General features: G+C 38.3%; 1 protein-coding gene across 8 annotated transcripts in view; it reads left to right on the top strand.

Annotated features, from left to right (window-relative positions):
- The window catches only part of YAP1 (Yes1 associated transcriptional regulator), a 146,242-nt gene that overhangs the window by 85,714 nt on the left and 41,930 nt on the right, over window positions 1-18,598 (top strand). For 4 of the 8 annotated variants that reach the window (XM_036744960.1, XM_036744956.1, XM_036744958.1 and 1 more), the window contains exon 4: window positions 12,861-12,974. In XM_036744960.1, the coding sequence (XP_036600855.1) occupies window positions 12,861-12,974 (114 nt within the window). Of the gene's footprint in view, window positions 1-12,860; window positions 12,981-18,598 lie in introns of all 8 variants that reach the window. The other 4 variants (XM_036744959.1, XM_036744955.1, XM_036744957.1 and 1 more) reach the window with 1 other exon arrangement.

Raw genomic sequence — 18,598 nt, 5'->3', positions numbered from 1 at the left:
AGTGGAGTAATATTCAGTTACATTCCTGAACCAGAATTTGTTTAACCATTCTGCAATCAATGATCATGTGACTTGATTTCCAGGCTTTTGCTCCTATAAAAAAGTACTGCTACAAATACTTCATTCTCGCTTTGACATCCTTGATATATATAATTATCAGGGAGATCTCTGAGTTAAAGAATATGCACATTTTAGTCACTTTCTTATGCAATTCCAAATTCTTTTACAAAATGGTTGGACCAATTCATAGCTCCACCAACAATGTGCTGGTTTGCCTTTCTTGGTATAGCCTCTCCAACATTGACTGTTCCCATTGGGTTACACAGTGCTTTTAATGACTCCAAAGTTCTTGATATCTTCATTCTTCTAATTTTCAAATCATGGAATTACCTAGTCTTGGAATAATTAAAGTAGTGAGCTACTCAAAGTGACTTGATACATACATGGTGAGCCTGAATAGGGTGCCACACGATACCTATGATAAAGTAATAGATGTTGAGTAAAGGGTGTTGTTGTCAGACAGATGTACAACTGGAAAAGGAAATGTGCTTGTCATGTATCAAGAACAGGAGGCAACTGATGGATACATTGACATGTCCACTAATATCCACACAAGAAAAGATTTATAGGAAGTCCCCCAGATTTATAAGAAGATATGGAGAGCAGTTGTGCAGGATGAGAAGACATGAACGGTTCGTGCTATCTACTAGTTAGTTATTGAGATCATAGATAATTCAGATTATAGAAGAATATGAGATATTTCTGAAAGTTGAAAGTGAGAGAGAAATGACTACATTTTCACCTTTATATACATATAATATGAAAAGTGATAATGGTAAGAGAGAGGCTGGGTCTCCTCTTAGCCAGGCTGGAAGTGTGACAGCCATTCGTGAGCCATTCCCATTACTAATTAGCATTGGAGCTTTGATTTACTCCATTTTTTGACCTGGGCTAGTTCTTTTCTCCTTAGGTAGCCCCGTGGTCCCCCATTTCCCAAGGCTTACATTATTGGTGCTGGACAGTGCATGCATTCCATTGGCTTAGCCCTCTGCAATTCACTCCCAACCTCAAGTGATCCACCAGCTTGAGGCTCCTTAGCAGGAGGGATTACAGGTGTATACCACCACACCTAGTGATCACTCATATTTATATAGCACTTTAAAATTTGGAGGAAAGAATAAAGAAACAGGAAATATAGAATTAAGAGTTAGCAGATATGAAAGAAGGAGCTTTCCAAATTTTTCTGATGGATTAGGGTTAGTTTTCCTCATTGCAAAAACAGCATGGGATTCCTGGGACATTTCCCTGAAAAGAAAAGCTGAAGCTGCACCTTGATTGAGAAAATGACCTGTCAATCCTGCGAGTCAGTGCAAATCAGGGAAGATGGCACTACACCTACCACTGCTATGAAATAAGACTGATCAGGGGTGGGCAGGGACACAAAAATAAATAGTAGAGAGCTGTGTTAGCTTGTACCCAGCCCTGTTGGCACTACTGTCATAACTGCCAAAAGTCATATCATCCTACCTCTACACGGTCTTTCATAGCCACCCCCTTCACTTCACTCACATGGTCATCCACTCGTTCAAGATCTCTTAATTGACTGCATGGACTGTTGCAATAGCCTTTTAATTCACCTCCCTGCTTCCAGTTGCTCCCCTCCTCAGTCTGTCTTCCATACATCTGCCAAACTGATATTCTGAACATGTGCCTATCTGATGTGTTACTCTTCAACTCAAGAAACCTTCAATGACTCACTATCACCTTAGCCTGGCATTTAAGCTCTTGCCTAATCTAGTTCCAGCTTATGTTTCCAGGCTGATTGGCTCTTACTCCCTCTCATGCATTCTGCATTTCAGCCAGACTGGCTTACTTGCTGCTCCCTTTATACATTGTGCCATTTGTATATCATACTTCTATACTTTCATTTCGGATCTGTCCCCCAAACTCAGGATGAACTCTTTCTTCACTCTCAACTCTTAAAATCCCTAGTGATACTCAGTACTTAGGTGCCATCTCTACAGATCCTTCCAAATTGTTCATGCACCCTCCCTGTGACTTTGTGTTTATGTTTAGAATGTGGGCTTCTGGAGGTCAGGGACAGGTTGTTTTGTTTTAATTTCTTTGTATCAGTGCCTTGCACATTAAAAGGTAAACTAAGTCAATGCTTATTGATGAACAGATACTTTTAATCTGATTATTTTCTTAGTTAAAGGCAGTGTGGTGGAAAGAATTGAATTGGATTCTTGAGAAAATGGATTAGAATCCTGGGTCTGCTGCTTACTACAGTGTGACCTTGGGCAAGTCCTGTTATCTCCTTGGGCCTAAGTTTCACAATCTGTAAAGTAAGGGAGTAGTAGAACTAGGTGACACCATCCAGTTTCCAGTCTGTGATCCTCTGATCTCCTGTCCCACAGCATATTTTAATAGGCCTAAAAACTCAACCACGTCATAGAGTTTATGCCTCTGTTCATGCTCCACTGAGTATTTGCTTATTTCAGAGAAGCTAACTCTTTCTCATCTTCTATGCTTTGTGTTAGAGCTTACCTCTCTCAAGAGGCACGTGAAAGGTACAGAAATTATTTCAGTTCTTCTGATTTGGTCGTGGGAGAACAAGTAATATGCATCAAAGAATCTCTGTTGTAGTGATTATGAATAGTAAATAAATTAGTGATTTGAGGAATGATCCTGGTAGAAGTTTAATTTTCATTTTCCTTAGTGATTTCCAAATTCTTCTCGTTACTGTCTTGCTACAATCATCTTCTGACTCATGGGAAGAATATTTGTGTGAAGGATCAAGATGTTAATTCTTATAAAATGATATTCATAGACTACCATATAAGGATAGTGCTGTGAGCCTAAACCCTGTGACATCAGTAGCTGTGGGTCTCTGAAATCATGTTCAAAACACAAACAAGAACTATATAACCTCTGGAGAATGATTTTCTTTCATTGTTAACCTAAAGTAATCTTCTCTCCCTTCCCCCCCTCCCCACCTTCCCTAACTTACTAAAATCAGAAGACTTTATTAAAGAAAGCTGGAGCCAAGATCAGTTCTGAAGTTTTGCTTAAGCAGATTATTACTCGTATGCAAATGACCTTCTAAAATCAACTTACTTGAATTCCTAACATCTGGTAATTCCCATACCATAATATCAATCTGCACATCAGCAGACTCAGAGATCATCATTTAAGAAAGTGCTTCATGCTTAAATATGTTGGTTCTCAAAAAGTACAACAGTGAATATTGTTGTTATTTTCCAGTTACTAATGTAAAAAATCATTTGTAAGTTGTAGTTATATTCCTTGTCACCTCAGATCTGACTGCTCTTCATCTGAGCTTACCATATAGCTATTCAGTGGGTCATAGGTTTAGAGTTCTAAAGTTTAGGACTTTAGAAGGCATCTAGGCCAACCTCCTAGGCAGCGGTGTGGCATAGTGCGTAGAGCACCAAGCCTGGGGTTAGAAAGACATGAGTTTGAATCCAGCCTCAGACACTTACTAGCTGTGTGACCCTGGGCAAGTCACTTAGCCCTGTTTGCCTCAGTTTCCTCATCTGCATAATGGGCTAGAGAAGGAAATGGCAAACCACTCTCATATTTTTGCCAAGAAAACCCCAAATAGGGTCACAAATAGTTGGACATGACAGAAAAAACTAAACAACCACTGAAGGCCAACCTCTTATTTTACAGATAAGGAAACTGAGGCCCAGACAAGTTGAGCAGTTTGCCCAAAGTCACACAGAAGAGCTGGAATTCAAACTTCTGGCTCCAAATACAGAGGTTTTTTTCAATAACACCACAATGTAGTCTTTATTTGTTTTCATTATTCACTGCTACCATTTTACAGGCCACATATTATCAAATAAGTCAGTCATTTAGTATTTATTAAATGCTTCTTATGTGCCAGACACTATGCCAAGTACTGGGGATACAGAGGCCAAAAAAACAGCCCCTGTTCTCAAGGAGCTCACAGTCTAATGGAGGAGACAACATGTAAACAACTATGCACAAACAAGATATATTTGGGATAAATTGGATGTAGTGTTCAGAGGGAAGGCATTAAGATTATGGAGGACTAGGAAAGGGTTCTTGCAGAAGGCTGGACTTTAGCTGAGACTTGACAGAAGCCAGGGAAGTCAAGAGGTGGAGAGGGAGGAGGTAGAGCATTCCAGACAAGGGGACATTCAGAGAATGTACTCAGATATGAAATTATATTCATTCGTGTCTGACTCTTCATGACCCCATTTGGAATTTTCTTGACAGAGATACGCAGGTGGTTTGCCATTTCCTTCTCCAGTTCATTTTACAGATGAGGAATTGAGGCAAACAGTTAAGTTACTTGCCCTGTATCACACAGCTAGTATGTGTCTGAAGCCGGATTTAAACTCAGGAAGATGAGTCCTCCTGCCTCCAGAGCTGTATCCACTAGCTGCCCATATGAAATCTAGCACCTAAAATATATCTAGGAGCAGAAAAATGATAAAAAATACATTCAGGAAGAGCTAAAACCCAAATCAGTTTGGGCCATAAAACTGCAATAGACCTTTCTACTCACTGGATTTTTGCCATGTTTGGAGGCTTATGGGAGCATGAAATTTTGATTGAGAGATGAAAAGTACCCAGGAGGTCATCTAGAATCTAACTCCATTATTTTACAGAGGAGGAAACAAAAGCCCAGAGAGGTTAAATGCTACTTGCCTAAGACCACACAGTTGAAAGTGTCAGAGCTGGGATTTGAACACAAGTCCTCTTGACTCCAAAAACAACATTTTTTTTTTCCTCACTGAACCAGGATGCCTCCTATGTTGTGCCATGTGTTTCTGATTTCAGAATTTTGGAGAATCTTGTTGATGCTATGGTGGGAAAGTATGATGCAGAATTTTACAATCACTAATAACATATTCCACTTCACCATTTATGGTATACGTTTTTACAGGGTTATTTGGGTTTAATCTAATCTGATTTTCTATCCACTATAAGAATCTTCTTTACAAAATCAGCCATGTGGACATATGACCTCTGCTCAAACATTTCCAGTGACTGGGAATTCACTACCTAACCAGGAAATTTTATTGGACTAATGAACTTACTGGACTAATCAGCCCATTTTTAGACATTTAGTTGTTGAAAAATTCTTTTTTATACCATATATTCAAAATTGAGATCCCAAAGAAAAGACTGTTGGCTGCACTGTGGAGGATGGATTAGATAGGAAGAGACTGGAAGCAAACAGTCCAGTTGTGAAACTAACATCATTTTACATCTTTAACAGATGCTGAAATGCAAATTTATCTTCATTCAAGAAATACTATATTGCACATGAACCATGCATAGCCACAACACTGTTGAATTTTTATAGCATCTAACATTTATTAAGTCTGTGTTGTAGATACTGGAAAAAAAAAGATAAAATATCACATTGTCCTTGTCCTGTACTATGTGGGATATGGCACGTACACAGATAATTTTAGTCCAGAATAGAGTATGAATGGGGGAAAGGAGAGATATGGACAAATGCCCTAGGAAAACTCTAGGGAGAGAGTACCTTCTGCTTGTAGAATGAACAAAAGCTTCACAGAGAAATTGTCATCTTCATAGAATCTTAAAGTTGAAAGATACTTCAAACACCACCTAGTTCACCTTGTGCCACCTTTATAACAAGAGTGACAGGTGGTCATCCACCCTCTATTTGAAACTGCTAGTAGGAAATCTTGCCAAGATAACCAATTTTACATCTAGGTAGCTCATAATTGTTAGGAAAGTTTCTCCTGCCATCAAGCCTAAATCTGCACTTCTAGCATTTCCATCTATTACTTCTAGATCTCTCCTTTGGGGCCAAGCAGAACATATTTAATCCCTCCTCTCAATGAGAAGCATGCAAACATCTGAAGGCAGTTATCATGTCCCATCCCCACCCCTCAATATTCTCTCCAAATTAAAACTCTTAATTTCTTTAGTTGACCTTTGTATGTCATCATTTCCAGCCTTTTCACCATCCTAGATGTCCACCTCTAGACACAAGGAGATTGTTTATGTCTTCCCTAAAATGTGATAGCCACAACTGAACCCACTATCCCAGATGTGATCTGACTAGGGTATAGAGTACAACAAAATTCTCACCTTCCTCAAACAGAACCTTCTACTTCTCAATTAAGCCTAGGATTGCATTAGATATTTTTGGCTGCCCGTGTCATGCTAAATATTGAGTCTGTAATTTAGTATAACCACATCTTTTTTCATAGCAATTGTTACTATCTGTCTATGCCTCCTCCATTTTTTCCTTGGGAATTTTTTTTTAAAAAGCAAGTGCAGGATTTTGCATTTATTTGTATTTAATTTCATTTGATTAGACCAGGTATGGGGAACCCTTAACATTTTATGGTACGATGATGCTATATGAACACTCATAGATGAGTGTGGTGGTGTGTGCCTGTATCCCTTGTTTCTGGGAAGGCCTTATGCTGGTGGATGGCTTGAGTTCAGGAGCACCAAGCTACAGTAGGGCTCAAGCCAATCAGGTACCCATCACTAAATCCAGCACCAGTGCTGTGAAGTCTTGGGAGTAGAGACAACAAGGCTGTCTAGAGAGGGATGAACCAGCCGTGGCTGGGAAAAACGAATAAGTTAAAGCTTCAGTGTTGATCAGTAGAGGGATTGGGGCTGTGAATAACTACTGCACTTTCACCCTGGGCAAGACAGAGAGACCCAATCTCCTCCCCAACACCCACCCACAGACCTACTACCTACCTACTTAAATAAGAAACGTGTCACCCCTTAGCATAAGATGGATCTACATTTCAGATATAAATCCTAGGACTAAGAACTGGATGGGGTCCTGGATATCATCAAGCCCACCCCCGTACTTTGCAGATGAGGAAATTGAGGCTCAAAGAGATGAAAGAACTTGCCCAGGTATCACTAGTAAGTAGTTAAGATCAAGATTTGAATAATCTTCAGAGAGAAGGATGTAAGTCAGAAGAGCATCTGGAACTCTGAACCTCTTTTAGGCCTCAAAGGGTTTTTTTTTTAAACAAGGAATCTTTCCATGCTAAATTAATCTCTGACGTACTCTGATTATAATTTGCCTATTTGTAGACTGGAACTTTGAATGAATGACTAAACAAATGATTGAAAAAGCACTTAAGTACTTGCTGTGTGTACTGTGTTGAATGCTGGGGTATAAGCAAACAAACCAGTCCTCACCCTCAAAAAGCTAACATTCTGTAGGAGAAGACAACACATAAATGGGAGCTGGGGAAGAAGGGTGAAATTGGGGGCTAAGATTGGAGTTACATACAGCAGTGTCTTTTGGAAATGGCCTGGAAGTGAGTAGGGAGCTTTGATTCCAGGCAAGATAAGGCAGAAACTCACCTATCAGAGCCCAGGATTCTGAACCAGCGTCCAAGTTCTGATGGGAGGAGATTGAAAGGATGGCCAGAATGCAGAGGGCTTGGATTGGATATGACAAGGAAAACCCCTTCATTTCCACTGCTTAGAATACCTAAGGTTGTGACAAGTATATTCTTTTTTAAAAGATGAAGAACTCTGGTAAATTATAAGCCACTGGAGGACAAGGGGATGTTTTGTTTTGGTCCCCATCTTGCACAGAGGTTGTGACTTGCCCAAGGGTTACACATATGGTAGATTTTAAAGGCAAGATTCATACCTTTGTTTTCCCTCACTCCAAGACTAGTATTCTTTCCTCTACACCATTCTGCCTAGTTGAAACTGTGTGAATAAATGAGTTCTCTAAAGGAGGGAACTTAAGAAGAAACTTTATCTTATAGTTGATAAGTGATAACTAAGTAAATGAAATTGTCATAAGTAAATTTGTAATTAAAAATTTTTTGAATCAGAATTTGAGAGTTGATTGGATTTTACTTCATCTAGTCCACACTTCTACTCATTCTTCTTGATTTTTAATTTCTCTGGTAATTTCTTTTAGTATTATACTATGAACTAATCTTAATATGGGTTTGGTTTTGTTTGTTTTGTTTGTTTGTTTGTTTTTAACAATCATTCATTCCTTCTGGTGGCCTACTTGCTGTTCCTAAGTTTTTGGACTGGTAAAAAAAACTAGGCCTGATTCCATGAGTTCTAAGAAGGTCTCCAGGAGTGAGGAACCCATGGCAGACCTTCTTGTCTCATTAAGCTTTTATTTGTCTTGAGTCAGTTATCTCTAATTCAAGAGGATCCTTAATCAGAAATTGGATATTAATAGTGAGTCAGTCACCTACCATATCCTGAGTAGAACTGTTTATTTTTATTTTTAATCTTGTAAGAAGAGAGAGCTTCTTACACCATCGCAACCAACCAACCAATCATCCTACCAACCAGTAGTAGCATCATACTTTCTCCAAAGACTAAATCATCCAAATTTGGCTGTCAGTTATGTGCCGTTCATAGCATACTAAACTGTGACATCTACCGTTAACCAAATCTCTGTAGTTCATATTACTTCTCATATTAAAAGTTATACCTCTCCATACATGTGTAGAACATTTTTTCCGATCTGTTCTGCTTATTGAAAATTCTCATTTTGCTGGTGTGATAGTCAAACATCACTCCAGAATTACCCAAGGAAGTGATAAATAGAGGATAGTGTGATCTTTCCAGAAACTAAGTGCAAGATGGGGGAAGACTGTCTATATAGATAGGCAGCACCTCTAAAATAGATCTTAAAAGCTTACTGGACTGCAAGTTGAATGTGTCAACAGTATCCTATCTCAGCCAAGAAAGTTAATAAGAGATAAGGCCGAATTAAGAAAGGGATCCTTCTAGGAAGGGGGAAGTGATAGTTCTGTTCTAGACTGCACTGTTTGGACTGCATCTGGAATATTGTGTTCCATTTAGGGAACTATATTTTAGAAAGGACACTGGTAAGCTGGGTAGCATCCGTGTTAATAAAGCTTCTCGAGTCCATGCCATCTGAATATCAACCAAAGGAACTGGGGATATTGAGCTTGGAAAAAACAAGATTCTTAGGGGACGTAATAGCTGTCTTCAAGTCTATGAAGGACTGGCATGTAGGAGAACAGACTTTTCCTTTTTGGTCCCAGAAGGTGGCTCTAGGAGCAATAGGTGGAAGTTGGTGGATAGTTGCAAAAGGCAAATTGAGGCTTAATGTAAGGAAAAACCTTATAGTCAGGGTGATGCTGAAGTAGAATGGGCTTCCTCCAGAGGTAATGGTTTGTCCTCACTGGAGGTCTTAAAGCAAAGGCTGGACAACCACTTCATACATGTGTGGTAGAGGGGATATTTGGGGGTATAGTTTGAACCAAAGTTCCAACTCTTGAAATTCTGTGATTCTGGATTGAGGTTTAGACAATGCTAATTTAGATAAATTCTCTTTTTCCTTTACTATGACACATTTCTAAAATGTACGTGAAGCGTTGTTTACTACCCAACTTCTGGGTTCATTGGGCATTTGTAAAAGATATATTAAACAAGCAGGGGAAAGCAAAAAGCCAAATCCCACTAGCCAACCTATTTTTGTGCCCCTGGAGCTAAGAATTGTTTTATATTTTTAAATACAATAAAACAGGTAATGAGGTTGTGGACCATAGTTGGACTAGCAGTAGAATTATAGGATAATATCTTTAGAGCTGGGAGAAACCTTAGAGGTTATACGCTGGACTGGGATTCAGGAAAATTAGAGTTCAAATCCTGCCTCGGATACTTACTGTGCGACCCTGGGCAAGGTACTTCGCTTCTCTCATCCTCAGTCTCTTCTCCTATAAGATAGGAATGATAATAATAGCACCTACGTACAGGATTGTTGTGAGAATCAAATGAGATAATGTATCAAACATCACTTGGTAAATCTTAAAGAGCTATGCAGATACTAGTTATTGAGTCCAATCTTTACTTTTATTTTATAGATGAGGAAACTGAGGGTCAGAGAGATGAAGTAATTTATCCGAGGTCACTGAGGGCACAGTTGGCAGATTTGGGATCTGAAATAAGTCCTCTGGCTCTAAGTCCAGTTTAAATTTATATTTAGATTCTGTTTCCACTAGAGAAAAAGAAGAGTAGAGATTGCCTCCATCCAAGATCAACCCCAAACCCTTCTGAGTTAGTATGGCAGACAAGCAAAGCGATACTGCTAGGAAGAGACATAAAAGTGTAGGACACATGAGCCAGAGCCATAGTTGTAGGAAAATAGGACTTTCTAGTTGCGCCATTTAATTTCCTCTGACACAATGATGAGTCCCAATGCACTGATTTGGAAGCTCTGGCCCCAGTGAGACATTATATCTACAAATGGGCAGACCTATTTGACCTGATTTCCTTTGGTGGAATTCCTCAAGGATTTAAAAAAACTCTTTAAATCATTAGAGCTATCCAGAAAATGCAGTAGGTTTCCCTCAAGACTCAGATCCTATCCCACCTTCTGAAGAAGGCCTTTCCAAACCTCTAGAGTCTCATCTTTCATCTACCCTGTATATGTCTAACATGTTCCTAGTTATTTATATTTTATCTCTCCTCCTTGAGGGCAAGAACCATGTTTTTGCCTTTATTTATATCTCTAGCACTTAGCACAGTGCATACATGGTAAATGCTTAATAAATGTTGGTTGACTAGATGTTCCCTACCATTTGAGGTCTTCGAGCAGAGGCTGGAAGACCCCTTGTCAGGTATGTTCCAGTATGCGTTGGAAGATGGTTTCTGTGGCTCCTTCCACCTCTGAAAGTCTATGATTATTTTTTTTTTATATCTGTCTTGCTTACCTGGAGTCAGCTTAATTTGGAATAGTCCTTTACCCAGGTATATTTAGGATGAACCACTTGAAATATGCTCCTCCAGCACTTCATCAGCCTTGAGGTGACCCTGGGTTTATAAAGGTAGTAGAACTTTCTGGCAGACCAAAGAGAGAAAGATTTTGAGTATGAGCCTAGTGATTGATGTGTATGGTCCAAGAGGCAAGTCAGAAGAGGATCATCATCAGGCTGGCTGCAGAGTGATGGTATTTCTAGGCCATAGAGTATCTCAAAAGACCATCTGCTAATTTAAAAAGGCTACAACCCACATTGTTTTAGGAGGTACCCATTACAATGTAACTTCAGGTCCTTTGGAAGAAGGTAACTAGGAATAACAATGTAGACATGATGAGGGGGAGGTATAGTATTGTCCCTTTATTGCTCTTAATTAACACTGAAAACCCCAAAACTATTTCTGATTCTAGGGGGTTGGGAGATGAGTAGAAAGTGTCCTTATTCCATAGAGGAGTTCCAGTTACATCCCCAGCACTGTTTTATGGTCCATGTTTTGCCTCCTGATCCCTAACTGATGTTCATTTGAGGCTTTAAATGTTATCCTTGGCCTCTTTAGGTTGTTTCTCCACAAAGCAATTATCTGGTTTGTGATGCCTGCCTACCCCTGCTAGGACCTGAAGTATCCGTTGTCTTCACTGGAAGAAGAGGGTTTTTCTTTGTTGTTTTAGCTTACTTATACATCTTGAAAAAACTATATTCTTTGATTCTTCCATCCAGAAATTTTGGTAGATTGAAGGTTTGACATGGGTTCAAGTATGTGGTACTCTTTTTTTCCGGGACTTTTCTTTTCAAAACTCTACTGTCTTAAGTGAGAAACCGTGGGTCCCAAAAAACTTTCCAAAAGAAGGACTTTATTCTTTATTAACTCTATTGCATAGACCACCTGGAAAGCAGTTGACAATGGGGTGTTTCCTTTCAGGCTGTTGTTTGCTTTCCATTGACAGTTGTATTTTCTCCCTACAGACCAAATTCACATCATTGTGATAATAACTCCTAACACCTAACTAACCGTTTAGCCTTTTAAGCTTTGCAAAATATTATATGTATTTTATTTCATTTGATTCTCACAAAAGTCCTGTAAGGTAGGTACTCTTAAGTATTATTGCCCCAGTGAAAACTGACTATCACAAAGGTTACATTAGTTGACCATAACACACTGCCTTATAAGTGTCACAGGTAAGAGTTTACCTGGGTCTCTCCTGACTTCAGATGCAGTGTTTTTCCCATAATACTATATGAAATAACTCATCTTTAGAAAGTATAGAAAATTTTGGTGGCTTAGGTGAAATATGTTTCATGTGTTTCATATTTCCCCCTACAAAACACTTTCAAAATATATGTGTTTGTTCTCATTTTGAAGAAGAGGAAACTGGGGCTCCGAACAGTTACTGATATGCTCAGAGTGACAGCCATTACATACTAGATCTGGGATCTGAATTGAGGTCTTTTGACTCCAAATCCAAAGGCCTTTCCACTCAGTTATGACTGGGATAATGGGATAACTCTCTATATGGAGCTAATGGGGAAAGGGAGAGAGTGGGTAAATGTCACTACCGTGTCTGTTAAGTTTTACATCCTTAGTTCCCTTAATTGGAGGCCCTTCCATATTTGTAGAAGCTGCTCAAGCAGTAACAGTACTTAACCAAGTCATCCACTGAAGGAAGAGAAATTTTTGTGGCTCTAATCTTTGTTATCCTTGATACTGATGCTAATTTCATTCTGGTAGACCTGATTTATCATCATAGTCATCATCATAGATTATAACAATGGGGATGTCTTTCAGGATCCCAGAAGGGATTTTGGAAACTAGAAAGGTTGTTAAATAACAAGAAAGGATAAAAAGCACATTATAAAATAGGGCTTTTAAGACAAAAATAATTAGGAAAGGGAAAAATTCTTATTTTGTTTGTTTGCTTGGTTTAATGGATGGGTGGCAGGGTCATCATGACTTTTCTCTCAGAACATAACATAAACTCAACTCAGTTTCATGAATTGTTTTATATGTGAAGTTTTTTTCTTAATAGACCAATTTTTCAGCTACAGCAAATAAAGAGCCAACAATGAATTCCTTCTATATTGCAGGGCCCCTTCCCGATGGATGGGAACAAGCCATGACCCAGGATGGAGAAATTTACTACATAAACCATAAGAACAAGACCACCTCTTGGCTAGACCCAAGGCTTGACCCTCGTTTTGGTAAAGGTTCATCTCAGACAAATGTTTTAGAATATTTCTCATTACTTTCTTTGTGTACATGTGTTTAAATGTAAACAACATTAATAGTTAATACCATTAGAAAAAAACTCAGCCAAACCCACCCTACTTTTTTAAGTACTGTTCTTCCCCCACTTTTATTTGTCATTTTAAACTTTGGAATCTTGGAAATGTAGGCTAGTTATTTAGCCAGACCTTTTCGTTTGCCAGGCATCCTGGGGTTAACTGACCCAAATCACTGCTCTTCACAAATCTTTGTGAGACATGATGACCTTACTTGAAGGTCTTTTGAAATTATAATAATAATCAGGCTGTCAAGTAGCATTTGAAACCTGCTTACCAGCTCATAATTCCAGCTTTTCTCTGTGATGCAATCAACATATTCTTATGCCTCACTTCTACTGAGATGGCTTCCAACTTATGTGAACCCAACCCTGTGCTTTAAATGAAATATCAACCAGTCATCTTGGAAGTGGGTTAATGAGTATAATGTGACTTTATGAAACTAAAGTACACAATATCTCTCTCTTTCTCTCTCTCTTTTTCAGTCTCTCTCTTGCCTTCCCTTCCTTCCCCCTCCATCCCCCCCTCTCCCCAAGAGCAACAAAATTGATTCATTTTCTTGATCACCACATCCTCTCCCACCCCCCATCCCAAATGAGGAGCTTGCCATCCCCAAAGTGTGCATATTCTGATAATGGTGTGCGAGTTTGCTCTTGGTTTATTTTCTGATAATTCGCTATTTTCAGTTTCTTTAGTTGGATTTCTGAGGTATTTTTCCAGAGCTATGGAAAAATGAGTATAAAAAGGAGCAGATCATTGTGGTTTTGAAGCTTTAGTCTTGGACTCAGTGCAGCTAAATGAAAACAGTGTGCAGATCACTGAGTAGGTCAGGCTAAGGGGATAAAAAAATCTTTGAAGCTTTACAGGGGTTGACCTAACAACAACTGGCAGGGCCCTTACGAGAAAGAGGCATTAACTCTGTGAATGCCATCTAAATGCAGCCCTGGAAAAACTTAGGTCTGCTTAGTTAAAATAACTAAGCTGTCCAAAGCATTATGAATCTCATGTGACTGTGTGGGTACCTTTAACCAAAAAGGGAAGGGGAGGGAAGAAAGAGTGCAAAACCCAGACCTTCATTTGCCCTTAGGTTAAATACAGAGGAGGCTAAACTGACCAGTCTTGCAGACAGGTTGAACTCACTATTCAAGTAAAGTCAAAGGTGGAGCATACTCAGAGGCTGTCAGCTTTGGCAGATATATGGTTTGGCTTAAACACTAGTCTTTTGAGCTGCAGACCTGTTTGTTGTAGAGGTAATACAGCACGCTAGTAATTTGCAACTTTGAATTCTGTTTATTACATGAATAAGGTCTTGTGGTTGAAACAGGAAACATGAGAGGTAATAAATGTAGTGACTAGAGAGATACCAGCCCTGTTTCTCTAAATCATCCTAGAAGAAATAGACTCAGCTTTTCCATGTCTAACAACAACAACAACAACAACAAAAACCAGTCATGTTACATTTTTTCAATTTAAGCATTTCTGAAGTAGAGTGAGAATAAAATCTTAGCTAAACGGCAAAGGTCATGAATTAGAACAAAACATTTCATTTTTGAGCAATGATTTCAACTACAGAAGTGGGATGAAATAGCTCGCTGTGATTATTATAAAGTTCCATTAACTATTAACATGGGGTTGGCCTTTCCTTCAAAAATAAATAAGTTTTCCGTCTCATCGTCCCCCATCAAATCCCTCATCCACAGTTGGCAAAAACGAAACCTTCTAACTAGAACTATCCAAAAAGCTTCACAAGGTTCTCTTACTGTCTTCAGTTTCCCTTTTTGGGCCCACTGTGTATGTGTATCCCAGACAGGCTTGACAACATGCCAAGGCTTTTTATTTTGTGGCCCGACTTTTAATCTGTTCCAGACCTTTTCAGTCAGAGAGCTCAAGTGTAACTGGAGGGGGGCGGGGAGGGAGGGGTAAAATAGAAAAAAAGCATGTGGGTTTCTCTGATCTAGAGTGACGGCAAATAGAGACAAGCTGCTAGCTGCTGTTGAATTTGAAGGAGTTTTCCTTGAAATCTGGAATTGCACATATTGTATCGTGGGTTACATTTTATTATCTCTGCCAAGGAAATATAAAGAGTTCCTTTCCCTTCTTTCAGCCCACTCCCTTTTTTGACCTTTTGAGTCACTCCAGCATGTTAAGTAGTACTACGTTTGTGTTTACAGTATTAGTGGGATAACTTTACCTATTTTTCCAAAACTTCTATGTTATAACATTGTCTATCAGCTGTAATTTGATTAAAGTAGACCTGTAGCTTTAGAGTTTGAAACAGAGCACACACATAGACGTTGCTTGGTTTTGTTGTATGTGGGCTTCCCATTTGTTGCCCCTCTCCTTTTTCTATTTCTGTTATTTGTTTTTGAGCATTCAGAGAGTCATTTACTGTGATTTCAAAGCCTTAATGAAACATGTAAAGAAACATTTTAAAGAAATTACTACTTCCCATTTCTTTTAACAACATCTTCATATCTTCCCTTACTGACCCAGACAGTCATCCTTTATAATAATGAATTTAAAAAAAAAAATCAGTTTCAGCAAAACTCATTAACCAAGTCTCAACCAGGAAGTGGAGAAAGGAGTAAGCATCTATATAGTACCTACTACGTACCGAGCACTTTGCTAAATATTTTTACATATATTTTACAACAACCCTGCAAGGAAGGTGCTATTAATATCCCCCATTTTACAGTCAAGGAAACAGGGGCAAACAGCAATTGAGTAGTGACTTGACCAGAATCACACAGCTAGTAAGTTTCTGAGGGCAGATTTGAACTCAGATCTTCCTGACTCTAAGCTCAGCTCTCCATCCAGATGCTGTGTTTCACACCCACTTCAAAAAGGTATAGTTTTTCTCTTTCTTTCAGGACAAGCTTGTCCAATATATTTATACTTAGATTCTTTTTGGTTAATATTGTAGGAGTTTTTGTGTCTATTATTTTCTGATCCTGTTTACTACATTCCGCATCAGCCCATATGTCTTTCTATGCTTTTCTGATTTTTCATGTTATAATCTTCATGGTACATGATTTCTATTACATTCATACAACGGTTTTTTTAAGTGGTTCTCCAATCAATAAGCATCTCCTTTGTTTTCAGGGTTTGTTTGTTTGTTTTTTGCAACTACAAAAAAGTGCTTGCTGTGAATATTTTAGTGTATAGGGGATCTCTTTATGGTATATGCCTAGCAGTGAGATCTCTGGGTCAAAGGAAAATGGATATTTTAGATACTTTCTCAGCATAAATTGCTAAGTATAAATTCCAGCAATTTTTCAGTGCAGGTCAGGCCAATTCACAGATTCACCAACCATGTTATTAGTAAACCTGTCTTTCTGTAATTGTCCATACAGTTTCAAGCAAGAAACTGACGCACCACCTTTAAAATGTTTGACCCTTCTTCCTGTCCTCTGAAGAACTGTACAAAAGCTCGCCTTTCTCTTCATTGATGAATCCCTTTTTTTAATCCCTATTTCTTTTTAGAAAACAATCCAAATCAGTGAATATTACTTTGTTTTATTTATTTATGAGGCAACTTCTGCCAAAAAGTGTTAAATCATTCCATGATTCCTTTTTGAAAGAACTATTAAGAATTTTGCAGCACTTCTACCATTATCAGGAATCCAAGGTGTTGCTAGTCTTTTCTTTTTTTTACTAACAGATGAACTTTGTGATGAACTGTGAGAATAGTGCAAAATATCAAACTCTTATATGTTAGCAATTCTAGGGTTTCCCTTTTTCTGATGAATTTTGGCCAATAGGTATTATCAAGACAACCTTAAATTTAGATGGACATTGTCTTCTGCATTTTGGAGATTTCTGGTTTCATTTTTTTTTAATCTTGTCATGTGTTTAAACAATCATCCAGTAAAAGAAACTGCTAATGAAAATAAATACATTATAAAGTTCTTTTCAAGCTGAAAGACCTGTGCCAAAACTGACAGTTAATGAATTGTTCATATATGAAATGTCGTTGTTCTTATTGTTTATGTAAAGGGATGAATTAAACATTGTTAGTGTTAATTGTTAGTGATGTGCGCTTCTGGAAATAAGTGTGTATGGCACCATAAAGGTAAAAATAAGTGCATTTGTGTTAAACAGAATAATATTCTGGAGCCACAGCTTCAAGGAAGGAAAGAACCTCACGCCTGTTAAGTTGCTTTGAACTGTTGTTTTCAAGAGACTTGTGCTAGGATCTAATTCCTAAGGAGTTAACGAACTTTGCTGTCTGCGTTTGGGGGAAGGGAGCTTTGTAAATGTAGACTTTGAGACTTTTTTTAAAATAGATTCTTTAGCCATAGAAAAGGATATTTTAAATCAGTCATTAATAGGAATTAATATCAAAGTGTCCCCCCAAATCCTAAAAATATTTCTTAAGAGATGATTTAATGTTAGTACTAAAGACATCATTTTCCTCAATTTCTCCTTTAATTATCATAAAATCCTTTCTATGAGTAATAAAATAGTTAATAAATTTACTTATAAGCTGCTTCTCAGGGAAAAAATACCTGTGATATATCAAATAAGAGCAATATTTTTTATTTTGATAAAATTGCTCTAAATGACCAACTGGTACCTGAAATTTTGCCCAGTTTACCATATTATAAAAACACCAAGGTACTCAGAGACTAGAAAATGTAAATTATTGAATGGAATTTATGGGTAGTAGGAGTCCTAACAAACCAGAATATGAATATGCTGAAGTAAATTGCCAGAAATCTTCACATGAAAAGCAATGTATTTGCTTAAAAAAAGAAACCCAACACTTTTTAAGACTTTAATAATGAACCTAAATGGTCATGTAATGGCTAGAGAGACCAATAAGAGATTTGCCACTTACCAGCTATATATTTTAATTCTTGCTTTAACAGTTCACATTTTAGTACTGTTTATTAAGATTTCCCCAAAAGGAAAAGAGTTTGTGGTATATGATGTACCAGTCAGAGGTTTCCAAACTTATTTGGCTTACTCCCCCCTTTTCCAAAAAAAAGAAAAAAAATTACCCAACACCCCGCACTGGAGTTAGGTTAGGTTAACCCTTATTTTTATTGAACACCCCCCAGTTGTACCTGAGGCTACTGCTGCACCCCTCCCCCATCATTCCAGTGCCCCCCAGGGGATGGTATTGCCCACTTTGAGAACCTGTGATTATAATTTATGGAGTGGCAGCATGACATAATGGAAATAGGACCTGACTTGGGAGTCAGAAGACCTGGATTCAAATTCCGCCTGTGTCATTTAGCTGTATAACCTTGGGTAAGGATCTTACTCCCTGAGTTTCTACTTCCTCATATGTCCAATGGGGATTAAATATTATGTTCCTAATAACACAATGCAGCATTTATTAAAAATATACAATCAACATTTGAGCCCCTATTATGTGCCAGGCAATACACTAAGCTCTGGGTATATAAATAAGAAAAAGACAGGCCCTGCTCTCAAAAAGTTTGCAATTTAATAGTGGAAGATGACACACAGAAGGAAGCTGGAAAAACTGGGAGGGCCTGGGGACCAGGGGGTACCTGGTGCAAGGGTGGGCATCA

Source organism: Trichosurus vulpecula, chromosome 2 (assembly GCF_011100635.1).
Source record: "Trichosurus vulpecula isolate mTriVul1 chromosome 2, mTriVul1.pri, whole genome shotgun sequence".
Taxonomy (NCBI): domain Eukaryota; kingdom Metazoa; phylum Chordata; class Mammalia; order Diprotodontia; family Phalangeridae; genus Trichosurus; species Trichosurus vulpecula.
Note: the sequence above shows the minus strand (reverse complement) of the source record. Positions and strands in the feature narration are given on the sequence as shown.